This window comes from Schistocerca gregaria, chromosome 3 (genome assembly GCF_023897955.1).
Source record: "Schistocerca gregaria isolate iqSchGreg1 chromosome 3, iqSchGreg1.2, whole genome shotgun sequence".
In the NCBI taxonomy this organism is placed as follows: Eukaryota; Metazoa; Arthropoda; class Insecta; order Orthoptera; family Acrididae; genus Schistocerca; species Schistocerca gregaria.
Window position 1 is genome coordinate 694,400,413 of NC_064922.1, and position 12,875 is coordinate 694,413,287.

At 42.7% G+C, this 12,875-nt stretch overlaps 1 protein-coding gene across 2 annotated transcripts in view; it reads left to right on the forward strand.

The window, feature by feature from the left end:
* Positions 1-12,875, forward strand: part of LOC126354163 (putative inorganic phosphate cotransporter) — a 195,266-nt gene that overhangs the window by 164,815 nt on the left and 17,576 nt on the right. For both annotated transcript variants that reach the window (XM_050003584.1, XM_050003585.1), the window contains exon 8: positions 8,687-8,928. In XM_050003584.1, coding sequence (XP_049859541.1) covers positions 8,687-8,928 — 242 coding nt within the window. The remainder of the gene's footprint in view (positions 1-8,686; positions 8,929-12,875) is intronic.

Sequence of the window (12,875 nt, forward strand, 5' to 3'; positions counted from 1 at the left end):
GTTCACTAGCATACAACCGCACAATACAATTTAACTGATACCAATTCAAGGCTGTCGAATAATTCGCCTATGAACACGTAATGTTACACAATTTATAATGTGTGTATGTTTGTTACACAAAGCTGTGAGTCAAATGCAATGGACTCCACTACCTGTGTTCAGTCATTGTTTGTGGACCTACAGTTGTAAGAAGAACTTTAACTTTAATTTCAGAAGGTATACACAGACACACACAAACACTCACACACACATACACACACACAGGCAGACACAGACAGACACATGCGGGCGAACACCTGGCAAGCTCTCATCTTCTGTGAGAACCAGCATCTGATACTAACTTATAATTGAGTCTCTATATACATCTAATACTGACTTATAATTGAATCTATCCTCCTCCCCCCCACCCCCCAAATGAATCTTGGACGTTGCCGTTGATGGGGAGGCTTGCGTGCCTCAGTGATACAGATAGTCGTACCTTAGGTGCAACCACAACGCAGGGGTATCTGCTGAGAGACCAGACAAACGTGTGGTTCCTGAAGAGGTGCAGCAGCCTTTTCAGTAGTTGCGGTGGCAACAGTCCGGATGACTGACTGATCTGGCCTTGTCACATTAACCAAAACGGCCTTGCTGTGCTAGTACAATGAACAGCTGAAAGCAGGGGGAAACTACATTCGTAATTTTTCCCGAGGGCAGGCAGCTTTATTGTATAGTTAAATAATGATGGCGTCCTCTTGGGTAAAATATTCTGGAATGTAAAATAGTTCCCCATTCGAATCTCCGGGCAGGGACTACTCAGGAGTACGTTGTTATCGGGAGAAACGTGTAATGTGGAATGTCAGATCCCTTAATCGGGTAGGTAGGTTATAAAATTCACAAGCACACATGAGTGTGTGTTTCTCCCCAGTTGATAGAACCAAATATAATGCATCAAACTACACGGATAAAGATTACCATGTCTGTGCATTTGTGAGTCTAATCAACATTCCTCTTAATAGTATGAGTAACTGTGTGGGCTCCCACAGCCAGAGTCAGTATAAAACTTTTCTAATATACCACATCAGAATGTAAGAAATTCTATTGGAGACACCAACCTATAATAGGAGTGATGTGAAATTGAAGTGCATGATTCTTGAATAGCATCTTTAGATACGCTAATAATTGTTCTGCGTTGTAGCAGCTAATATATAACAACTCCGTTGATTCTAGTACGTCACTTCTGAGGTGGAATTCGACCAACAAATAAAGAGAAAATCGTGAAGAGGGGCATGGGAACAAAGTTGATGAAATAGTTAAATAGAGGTCTTGATGGAGTCAATCCACTAAATCTAGCATGCAAGGATCACGATATAACTTATGCACTGCATCAGGCAGCTTGTCAGCAGGTATCGAGAAATTCCTTTTCTGTCTGAAAATGCATGGCATACAGTGAAGGCAAAAGATACTAAACTCAGTCAAAAATTCGCTACTTTAGCAGTGACTGCTTCAATGAAAGCTGAAGGTAAAATGGGTACGGGTGCGAATGTAAAACGGCATCACAGGCTGCATCAATAGAAAAATCCCTCAACAGACATTGTGTAACATTCATCCCTGAAACTTATGGAATATTACCTCTCCTTCCAACATCTGCTTCATTATCTGCATGTGGAGGATTAGGTGCAGTGGGGATGGTAAGGCTGTGAATGGTGAAAAAGCTGCTCACAAACAGGTAGCTGAGATGCAAGTACATGATCTTACAATGGAGACAATAGCACTTCATAACAGGAAGAGGTTGTGTTGAGAACCATATATGAAAATGGTCTTGGTCTACATTTAAAGAAATAAAAAGGGTTCTCCATAAGCTGTCTTCCAATAAGGCGTGGAGTATAATTCTAAAATATTTGGAAATATTACGTTTTCTAGATGTGGTTATGAGAGATACTTTATCAAAACGTCTAAAAATATGACACTGTAATATTTCATCGACAGACATAAAGAGAACAAAGTTCACATCGGGTGCCATACAAGAAGAAAGAGTATTATTCCCTATAGCTTCAGTAACTTACTATCTACTTGGGGAACAGTGCCGTAGTTCAAAAACAGTACAATCAAGTACAACTACAATACCTTTCAATTAGCAAAATATCAGGAGTATAGACACCATGGTTAAAGTTTCTGAACCCTAGATAAAAGCATTTCAGAACATCCTGAAAGTGGGTGTTGACAAGTACTAACCAGTGACTGGAGAACTGGAACAATGATGGTGTCACTGTCGCGTGCATGATATCCCAGATGAGACTAATGGGTAAAATGTTCCTTACTCTTAAACAATGAAATGTGTCTTAATGTTGAAATTTAGGTTCTGAAGCCAATGAGGAAGACGAACCCTGTTGTTGAAGAAATAAATGTAAATTTTTTAAATAAAATTTATAAATTCGCACTATTTTGGTTTGAATTTGTTTTCCCCCCATATTTCTAAGTATATTGTGCAAAAAAACATTTCATTATTGATGCATTATGCCAGTGAGATCCGGCTATTTCTTCTGACTTCACTGTGAACAACATTAAAGTTAAAATAGCTAAAGAGCTGCATCACCAAGCATCCAAAGTTTACCTGATGATAGTAGTTATTACGAAAGAAATTGATGAACTTCATCACGCAAATTTGGTTGACTTCATTGTATATTTGAAATAGATTTCACCCCATAAATAATAAAACTGTAATTTATGTGTACTCCTAATATGCATGGGACCCAGTATAAAGATTAGAATTGTGCTGAGCTTGCAGATGCGTTAAGAAAAATGTTCAGGAGAAGTTACTGAATTCTAAAATGTTTTTATCCTTATGTAAAGAATTTTACTATACTCACTTCAATAAGGTAGTGAAGAAATGTAAGATTAGCCAAATCCTAACTTGAAAGCTTCAGTTGTGGATTGATTCCGCTATCTTGGAAGCTTAAATTTTTTGAAAAAAATTCAAGAGCTTGCATTTTTGAATGCCCTGCCTGCTGTACCATGCATTTTCTTGAATTTCCTGCCATCTTGTTGCCATAATCCCAGCATGTAGACACGTCTCTGTTCATGTGGGTAGCTAACCCAACAAACTAAGATCAAAACGTGTCAAAACGCCTATCGCCTCACTTCTATGTGGGTGCTGAAGTCAAGCAGGATTCGCCAGCCATCTGGAGAAGCTACGTCTTTCGAAAGAGGATGCTAAGGTGCTGGTACTGTATCTTGGGGCAGTCTAGCTAACTGATGACGCATCTGAGCATACAAATACCGAGGATCTAAAGTGGTTTCACTGGTAACAGAGTTTCGACACTGATGTGTCTGAACGTTATTTGTTAAGACGTACGTGAACGTTAATTTCTGGTTTTTTGTTAGACCTTATGAAGGTCCATGTATCAGTCCCATATTGTACTGATTTCTCTTCCTTCCTTCCAATGTTCTATTATAATGTTTCTGTCTCCTCTCCATGGTTCATTTTTGATTTAGACCAGCGATAAAAGATTTTCACATACAAATCAAGCTGGTATTTTCGATGGTTCTTACTGTTGTTTCCCTCGTAATTGGTTCCTTTATTGAATCATCGACGTGATTGTTCCTCGCCCCATCAGTGGCAGCCTCCAGAACTGACAGTTCATTCTTTTCATACCTGTGTCTCACAACATTTCCCTTTTTGAAAATGTAATTGTTGTGTGGCATCGTTGGCTGGATATCTGTTCTTCCTCGGTGCACGATGGATGCTTTCCTTGCCGATATGTGTCATACGCTTGTGGGTGGATTGTAGATGAGTGTAACAGATGCTTTATAGTGTAATTTTATGGCTGGATGATGATGATGGTTGAGACACGGGATAGGGTGAAACTGGATGCTGGTAAATAGTCTGTTTCTCTCAAATAACTCCAAGGGCGTGAAAAGAATTTAAAGTGCCTATCTGACAGATGGATCACCGTCAGCAGTGTCATATGTCCTGATTTCATGAGGCACTGCGGAGAGTTTAGTAATTTAATCGACGGCCTTGGTGCAGCGACTGTTAATCAGGAAAATTTACGCCACCAACTTTCCTCCCCCTGCCGTCCGAATACTGGCAGTGAGAATTTCATCCAGCGCCAGGATTCTAACTGGCTTGCTTCCAAGTCGAGCGCCACCGCACAGGTGTGCGTTAGCGGCTCGGGCTACGGAGGCGGGTGGCTTATGTAAATGAAAGGGCGAGACAGCCACGTCGCGAAACAGACTCACGCAAGTGTTCGATGAGGCCAACGTCGCGTAGTAAGACAGGGTTGTGGTAGGCCTAGATTCACATGTGAGGAAACATAAACTTTAAAATTTTATTCACCAACATCCATGAATTTTCATTTTACAATAAATCCAAAACTCTGATAAAAATGTTGAGTTACCTATGAGAGCGGTAATTAAAAACAAATATTTAGTAACAAACCGAGTCTTGCTCAATGACGACAGAATGCAAAAATGGTTAACAGAATAATTAGTAAGGTGATGCAACAAGCCCCAGAAGTTAGAAGGGATATTAACTATAGTACTGAAAATGGCGCAATTATTTTGCATTGGACAAATCCATGGAACAAAAACAATCCAGAACGATTACACAACATTCACAATATGCTCAAGACAAAGGGAACCAGAAGTCTACATAAAATTACACTGTACAAGGGACAGGCCGGCCGAAGTGGCCGAGCGGTTCTAGGCACTAACGTCTGGAACCGCGTAACCGCTACGGTAGCAGGTTCGAATCCTACCTCGGGCATGGATGTGTGTGATGTCCTTAGGTTAGTTAGGTTTAAGTGGTTCTAAGTTCTAGGGGACTGATGACCTCAGCAGTTAAGTCCCATAGTGCTCAGAGCCACTTTTTTTTTGTACAAGAGAGAGAAAATACATATAAAAATTGTGAACCTTCAGGTTCTGGCGGCGCAAAGGCTGTTCCATTAAGTTTCGGGTGTGCAGCCGCAAGAATTCTCCTTCTTCTTCTAATATTTCGGCTGTATAACGTTCATCCATCTTCAGAGTGAGCCGTAAGGTAACTGGCAAGACTTCTTAAGAAATCTGAACTCCCTCCACCATCAAATAAAGTTAGTTCACAATGCAAACGGAAAAGGGGGGAAGCCTTCCATTCTTGGATGTTCTGGTTCGGCGAAGGCAGGATGGCACTAGGGTCATGAAGTGTATCGGAAGCCGACGCACACGGATTTGTATTTACGTGCAAATAGCCAGACGATGAGTGTTCTCCGAACTTTGACCCATAGAGCGCATATTATTTCTGACGAAAGCAGTCTGCAAGATGAAATTTCCCACTTAGAAAGAGTTTTTGAAGACAATGGGTACTTCCCACAGCAGATACACATGGCACTGAAAATGAAACCGAAAGAAGCCACAAAGAAAGCAGAAGAAGACGAAGAAGCCTTTAAATCGATGGCCTTCCTGCTATATGTGGGTAGCCTCTCATCAAAAATAGGACGGATTCTCAGAAAAACTAAGTGATTTTTCGTCCTCTACCCGAGACAGCTGCAGTCGTGGGCTTCGTCGAAGATGATTTGCTGCTCCGAAAATCTGGAGCTAACAAAATTGCATGTGAATGTGGCCTTTCTTACACTGGAAAAATAACTCGTACTGTCCAAGAAAGATGGACAGAACACCAGAAGTACACACGACTTTTACAACCTAACAAGTCGGCAATGGCAGAGCACTGTATTGACACTGGTCACAGTATGTTGTATGACAATGTCGAAATTTTGGCAACTACATCATCCTTTTGGGACTCGGTAGTGAAGGAGGCAATTGAGATTGGCTTGTCGAGCTATTTAATTAATAGAGATAGTGGTTTCAACCTTGATAAATCATGGAATCCGGCACTTTGTTGTAATAAACTTAAAAAGACGTCGTCACAGTGCACCTCACAATGATATATCGACATGCCAACACAGATCGACTGCGGAATCTTAGATGTAACCCGCACATTGTGCACGTCTCTGCCGCCGACCAACGTCTCTGGCGCATTTTGATCTGTGGCCGCATAAGCAGTTGCACGGTATACGAGCATAAAGGGACGAAGCGAGCACTGGAGCGGCGGTCTTGGGGCTCACTCCGAAGATGGCTTAACATTATACAGCCGAAATATTAGAAGAAGAAGAATTATTTCAGCTGCGCACCCGAAACTTAATGGAACATGTGATAACTGACAACGTTAATAGTGCATATGATTCCTACCAAATTACAGAATGACAAAAAAGTCATTGTTATGAATGAGAGTAATTTATCGACAACCAATTTTATAGCTCATATACATGACCATCACTTCTCAAACAATTCGGTCACTGAATACTGCCTGTGTGAAGAGCCTGATATAAGCTTAGCTTGTTTACCCAGTGGCAGATATGATCTATCACGCACAAATAAGTTAACAGCAGTGCAATGATCATATAGTAGAACATCACACATTGTAATGGCCCATATGTGCCGTACGGTATTAATGTCTGCCTTTCCTATAAGTACAATATGGGTCATACAGCGGGGAGACTTAACAACAACTTACTCTTCACCACTGAAGCGCTACATGTAAAACACACACATCCAGCTGGAGATGCAAACCCAATTCATGCTCTCTTGGGACTGCAAGGAACAGACTGTTGGACGCCAAAGTAGTGGGGGACGTTGACCGTAACACAACGTCTGGTGATGGTGAGGGCATTTCGGTCGCCTTATGAGTTTTTAGCATGATATTTCGTGAGAACATGCTGAACCGTTTGGTAGTGTACGCACAAATGTCCTGAAAACATTCACAATCTAATGTGTTATCCTTAATCACCAGTGTGTTTGTGTACTGCAACATCACCGCATGTTTCCAATAACGGTCACGGGAGGCCAAGTACGATAGTGTTATGGTCAGGTAGTATTTCCACGCTTGGGGCTGTACACTCGCTTTTCCCGCCATCAACATGCTACCCAAGCAACTCTTCAAGTGCATCCTGTTTGGCTGTTGCACAATATTCTGTGCTGCATTCACAGGGGGCATTCCTCGTTGCCCACTGGACGGTGCTGACGCACAGGACGAGATAACTATAGAGACCTTAGCGGTACTTGTGACGACTCGTGACAGCATCTCAAACACACATCAGTTGTTGTATTAGTCATTTAAGCACATAATATTACGATGTAGAGCTAATTTTTGTGGTGAAGGGGTTAGACCGAAAGACCAAGCAGGCCGAAGTATTTGGATTTGGTCTTTCACGTACGCCCGAAAATAAACTACTGGCCATTAAAATTGCTACACCACGAAGATGACGTGCTACAGACGCGAAATTTATCCGACAGAAAGAAGATGCTCTGATATGCAAATGATTAACTTTTCAGAGTATTCACACAAGGTTGGCACCGGTGGCGACACCTACAACGTGCTGACATTAGGAAAGTTTCCAAGCGATTTTTCATAGACAGACAGCAGTTGACCGGCGTTGCCTGCTGAAACGTTGTTGTGATACCTTGTGTAAGGAGGAAAAATGCGTACCATCACGTTTCCGACTTTGATAAAGGTCGGATTGTAGCCTATCGCGATTGCGGTTTATCGTATCGAGACATTGCTTCTAGCGTTGGTCGAGGTCCAATGACTGTTAGCAGAATATGGAATCGGTGGGATCAGGAGGGTAATACGGAACGCCGTGCTGGATCCCAACGGCCTCGTATCACTAGCAGTCGACATTACAGGCATCTTATCCGCATGGCTGTAACGGATCGTGCAGCCACGTCTCGATCCCTGATGCAACAGATGGGGACGTTTACAAGACAACAACAATCTGCACCAACAGTACGACGGCGTTTGCAGCAGCATGGACTATCAGCTCGGAGACCATGGTGGCGGTTACCCTACACGCTGCATCACAGACAGGAGTGCCTGCGATGGTGTACTCGACGACGAACCTGGGTGCACGAATGGCAAAACGTCATTTTTTCGGTTGAATCCAGGTTCTGTTTACAGCAACATGATGGTCGCATCAGTGTGCGGCGACATCGCGGTGAACGCACACTGGAAGCAAGTATTCGTCATCGCCATACTGGCGTATCACCCGACGTGATGGTATGGTGTGCCATTGGTTACATGTGACGGTCACCTCTTGTTCGAATTGACGGCACTCTGAACAGTGGCTCTACTCTTCATTCGATCCCTGCGAAACCCTACATTTCAGCAGGATAATGCACGACCACATGTTGCAGGTCCTTTACGGGCCTTTCTGGACACAGAAAATGTTCGACTGCTGCCCTGGTCAGCACATTCTCCAGATCCCTCACCAACTAAAAACGTCTGGTCAATGGTGGCCGAACAACTAGCTCGTCACAATACGTCAGTCACTACTCTTGATGATCTGTGGTATCGTGTTGAAGCTGCATGTACAGCTGTACCTGTACACGCCGTCTAATCTCTGTTTGACTCAATGCCCAGGCGTATCAAGGCCGTTATTACAGCCAGATGTGGTTGTTCTGGGAACTGGTTTCTCAGGACCTATGCACGCAAATTGCGGGAAAATGCAATCACATGTCAGTTCTAGTACAATATATTTGTCCACTGAATACCCGTTTATCAGTTACATTTCTTCATGGTGTAACAATTTCAATGGCCAGTAGTGTACTTGTTGAAGCCTCAGCCGTGACCCCATTAGAAGGCGCACCGCATGACGCTGCCCACGTGTGTCCGCAGCGGGCGCCGGAGCGGCTTTGACGCTGCTGCTGCTGCCTCGCGCCGGCTGCGACCGCACGGTGGCCGTCGCGCTGCTGTCGCTCAACGGGCTGTGCCTGGGAGCGCAGTACGCCGGAAACGGCTCCAACCTTCTGGCGCTGGCGCCCAGCTTCTCCGGTTCGCTGTACGGCTTCTCCAACACGTTCGCCAACATCGCCGGCATCCTCGCCCCGTACGCCGTCGGCTATCTCACCAATGGAAACGTAAGTAACCGACATGTCGCACAGAGCAGCTGTGCTGAAGACCTAAGAGTGCATGGAATTAGTGACTGTTAATTGTGCATTTCACTTAAAAAAAGAAAAAATTTGGAGGAAAACAGAGTGCTGTAATGGAAATTCAGGTAATGGTAACGAGAGAAACTTTATAACAGATACTGAACCATTAAGAGAATAGCGCGGAGTTTGCCCTTGGGTTTACAGCTATTTTATAAGATTTACTGTAGGGGTGACCAAGAATTCCACTCGTGAGCCATGCCCTGGGTACGAGTGCCATAGGGCTCGGCCTAGCTGCTGACTTCCTCCATCGGCACGACACTTTGAGCGTGGGAAGAGGGAAACGATGAACGAGTTACCGTTTAAATGGGTGTGCAGTCACACTACACACAACTTAGTTTCATATTTCACATTTCACATCAATGTAAATGACAAACAAAACAAATTTTCAGCTTAATTAATAACTTTTGGCGCACTGGAAACAATATATTTTTCCTCTGGTGCAAACTGTCGGCATACATACAGACGCTGACGTTACACAGATTCTTGCACTCAGGCTGCTACTTAATCATGACTTAAATAGTTTCATAATCGAAATGCGTCTTTCAGACGAATGTTGATCGAAGTAGAGTAGGACATTTGTAACCTCATTCCAGAGACGTGGAGACTATACCTAATGAAAACAATGTATAGGTCCTGGACAACTCTGACGTAAAAGGATTCATTCGTCTTTAAACAGGGAATTACACTGCAGATCCATCAGTTACCGCTGCACATGCCCAGGGGTGCTTTACTATGAAACTGCGAACGATCGCAAAAACAGATCGAAATCAAATGTAAGATAGGCAGAATCCTCAAAACGCTTAGAGCAATATCCTTGCAATTGTTTCAAGCCAACAATGAAAAATTTAAAACTCGTGTTTTCTTTAACGCAAGTGATAACTGAAAGGGGGAATGGTGCTGCAATCCTGTAGCTTACACGAGTTTTTGAAAGCTAGGTTTAGAATTTCGGCCTTCTGTTTGTCATTATTAGGATAATGAACTGTGCTGTTTGTTGGAATTTGCATCTTCCAATGTTCTAAAAGTAACCCCAAAAAATTTTGGTCGTACGTAAAATCTATGAACGCTGCAAATAATTCAGTACCTTCTCTTGCTGACAATACGGGTAATGTAACGGATAATGACAAACAGAAGGCCGAAATTCTAAACCTAGCTTTCAAAAACTCGTGTAAGCTACAGGATTGCAGCACCATTTCCCCTTTCAGTTATCTAACAAACGAAAGGATGGCTGACATAGTGTTTAGTGTATCTGGGATTGTAAAACAATTAAGGTCCTTAGACGCCAGGAAGGTATCTGGCCCAGACGATATCCCCGTAAGATTATATGTTGACTATGCTACAAATATAGCACCATTCTTGTCCATCATCTATCAGAGATCATTGGAACAGCGGGAAGTTCCACGGTACTGGAAGAAGGCCCAGGTAATAGCAGTCTATAAAATGTGTAGAAAATCAGATGCACATAATTGCCGCTCAATTTCACTGACATCGATTTGTTGTAGAGTCATATTTTGTGTTCATACATAATGACCTTTCTGGACTCTGAGAAGCTCATATGCACAAACCAGCATGGTTTTAGGAAACAGCGGTCGTGCGAGACGCAGCTGGTCCTCTTTGTGGATGATATCTAACAGGCTCTAGATACCAGCTCCCAGGTTGATGACATATTTCTCGACTTTCGGAAGGCGTTCAACTCGGTTCCACACTGTCGCTTGCTCCAAAAAGTGTGCTCTTACGGTCTATCCGATGACATATGAGGTTGGATAGAAAGTTTTTTTAGCAGACAGAGAGCAGTATGTCATACTGAATTGGATGACTTCAACAGAAACAAGCGTAACTTTAGGTTGATGGTACTGACAGCGGCATTAGATTGTTTGCCGATGATGCTGTAGTCTACAGGAAAGTAGTATCAGACGAAAGTTGTGAACAAATCAATGAGGATCTACAGAAAATAAATGCTTGGTGTAATGACTGGCAGTCATCTCTCAATATTAGTAAGTCTAACCTACTGCATAAAAAGACGAAAATCTGCATTAATGTACGAGTACAATATAAATGACCACTCTTCGGAAGTGGTTAACATCCGTCAAGTATCTGGGTGTGACTATTCGAATTGATCTCAAATGGAATGATCAGATTACGCAAGTAACGGGAATGGCAAACTCCAGACTGTGGTTTATTGATAGAATCCTGAAACGATGCACTCCGTCAACAAAGGAAATTGCTTACAATACGTTAGTTCGTCCAGTCTTAGAGTATTGTTCGTCTGTAAGAGACTCTTACCAGTTGTGTCTGCTTCAAGTGCTTGAGAAAGTCCCAAGAAGAGCGGCAAGATTCGTGACTGGTACATTTAGCCACAGCGAGAGAGTCACAAATATCATAGAAAGTTTAAAGTGGAACACACTTGAAGATAGACGACGCGCTAAACGGAAGGGGCTGCTCACTAAATTCCGAAATCCGATCTTCGCCGAGGATGTAGAGCATATATTATTGCCACCAACTTTCAAATCGCGCAATGATGACATTTCAAAGATAAGGGAAATTATAGAGCTCGTACTGAGGCGGTCTGACAATCGCTTTTCCCTCGTGCGATCAGCGAGTGGAACATTGGTTGGGGGGGGGGGGGGGGGGGGAATACGACTTCGGCGCGAATTGTACCCTCCGTCACACGCCGCTTGGTGGCTAGCGGAGTGTAGATGTAGATACAGATGCTATTTTCTTTTTAAATGATTCCCAACAAATCAGAAGTTAGTCGCTTCTCGTTTTGTAGTGCCTTAGTGTGTGTAACACGCAGACAAATCCTCTTAGAATGCGAGGTCTAAAATGCATGTTCTAATTTTCGTCCCTGCATGCCTTTTCCCTTCATAATTCCAACAACAGTCGGTTTTAAATCTATAAATCGTTCCAGGCAAGCCCCTTCACTTAGTGTAGTGTACAATATTACACTTAAAGAATGACGTACCCTTTGTTCAGTTCCATCGTAAACTGTTCCAGGTGACAGTGGAATAATGCCAGCGACATCAGAAATTTTACTGTTCCTATCATCAATTTCTTCACGTGCCCCATGCCTGAAAATTTAGCACAAAGTAGTTGTTTTTCTACTAAACAATGAACCTCATCTAACGATGATTGTAGCTCTTTGCTCTTACATCAAGATTCTACCGAACGGCAGAGAGTTGTGATGACCGAAAAATGCCACATCGCAATACTAAATATGTAGCACTATAGCGAGTATGTGTGAGAAGGACCGAGCGTTGCCGACACAGACCAAATCTTGGCCTGCATACAGCCCGCACCCGGCTGGCGGACGGTTTGGCGTGGTGTGGCCGACCCTGGTCAAATGAACAGTCGTTTTTCATCCATAGTGACAACTCAGATGTTCAATGGTTGCATTTGGTCGTGAATTAAAACTGTAATTGCAAGAAGTATATTCAATAAAGAACGGAAGAGAAGACGATCAATTTTAATAAAGAACGGAAGAGAAGACGATCAATTTTAAATTTACAATAATACATTTTACTTCTCTTGTACATTATAACAGGTAAATAATACATCACTTTTCATAATAAGAAATTCATCATTAAGCATAAAATCATTACAGTAATACAGGATGCTTTACATTAATTGCGAAAACTCATAAGACTGAAAGTGTACGGCAATAGAAGAGCCACCACACACTGTGAAATATTGACCTACGTAGAACGATAGTACTTACAGTGTACAGTTTTCGAATAAGTCCCTATCTAACTGGGTTGAAATTTCATACATGGCTATGGTTGGGGAACGAGATACGTCACTGACAAGTTTTGCTGCTGATGTAAGACGATATTCAGGAAGCCAATATGGGCCAACATACATCGAGCTGAGCTTCCACGTTG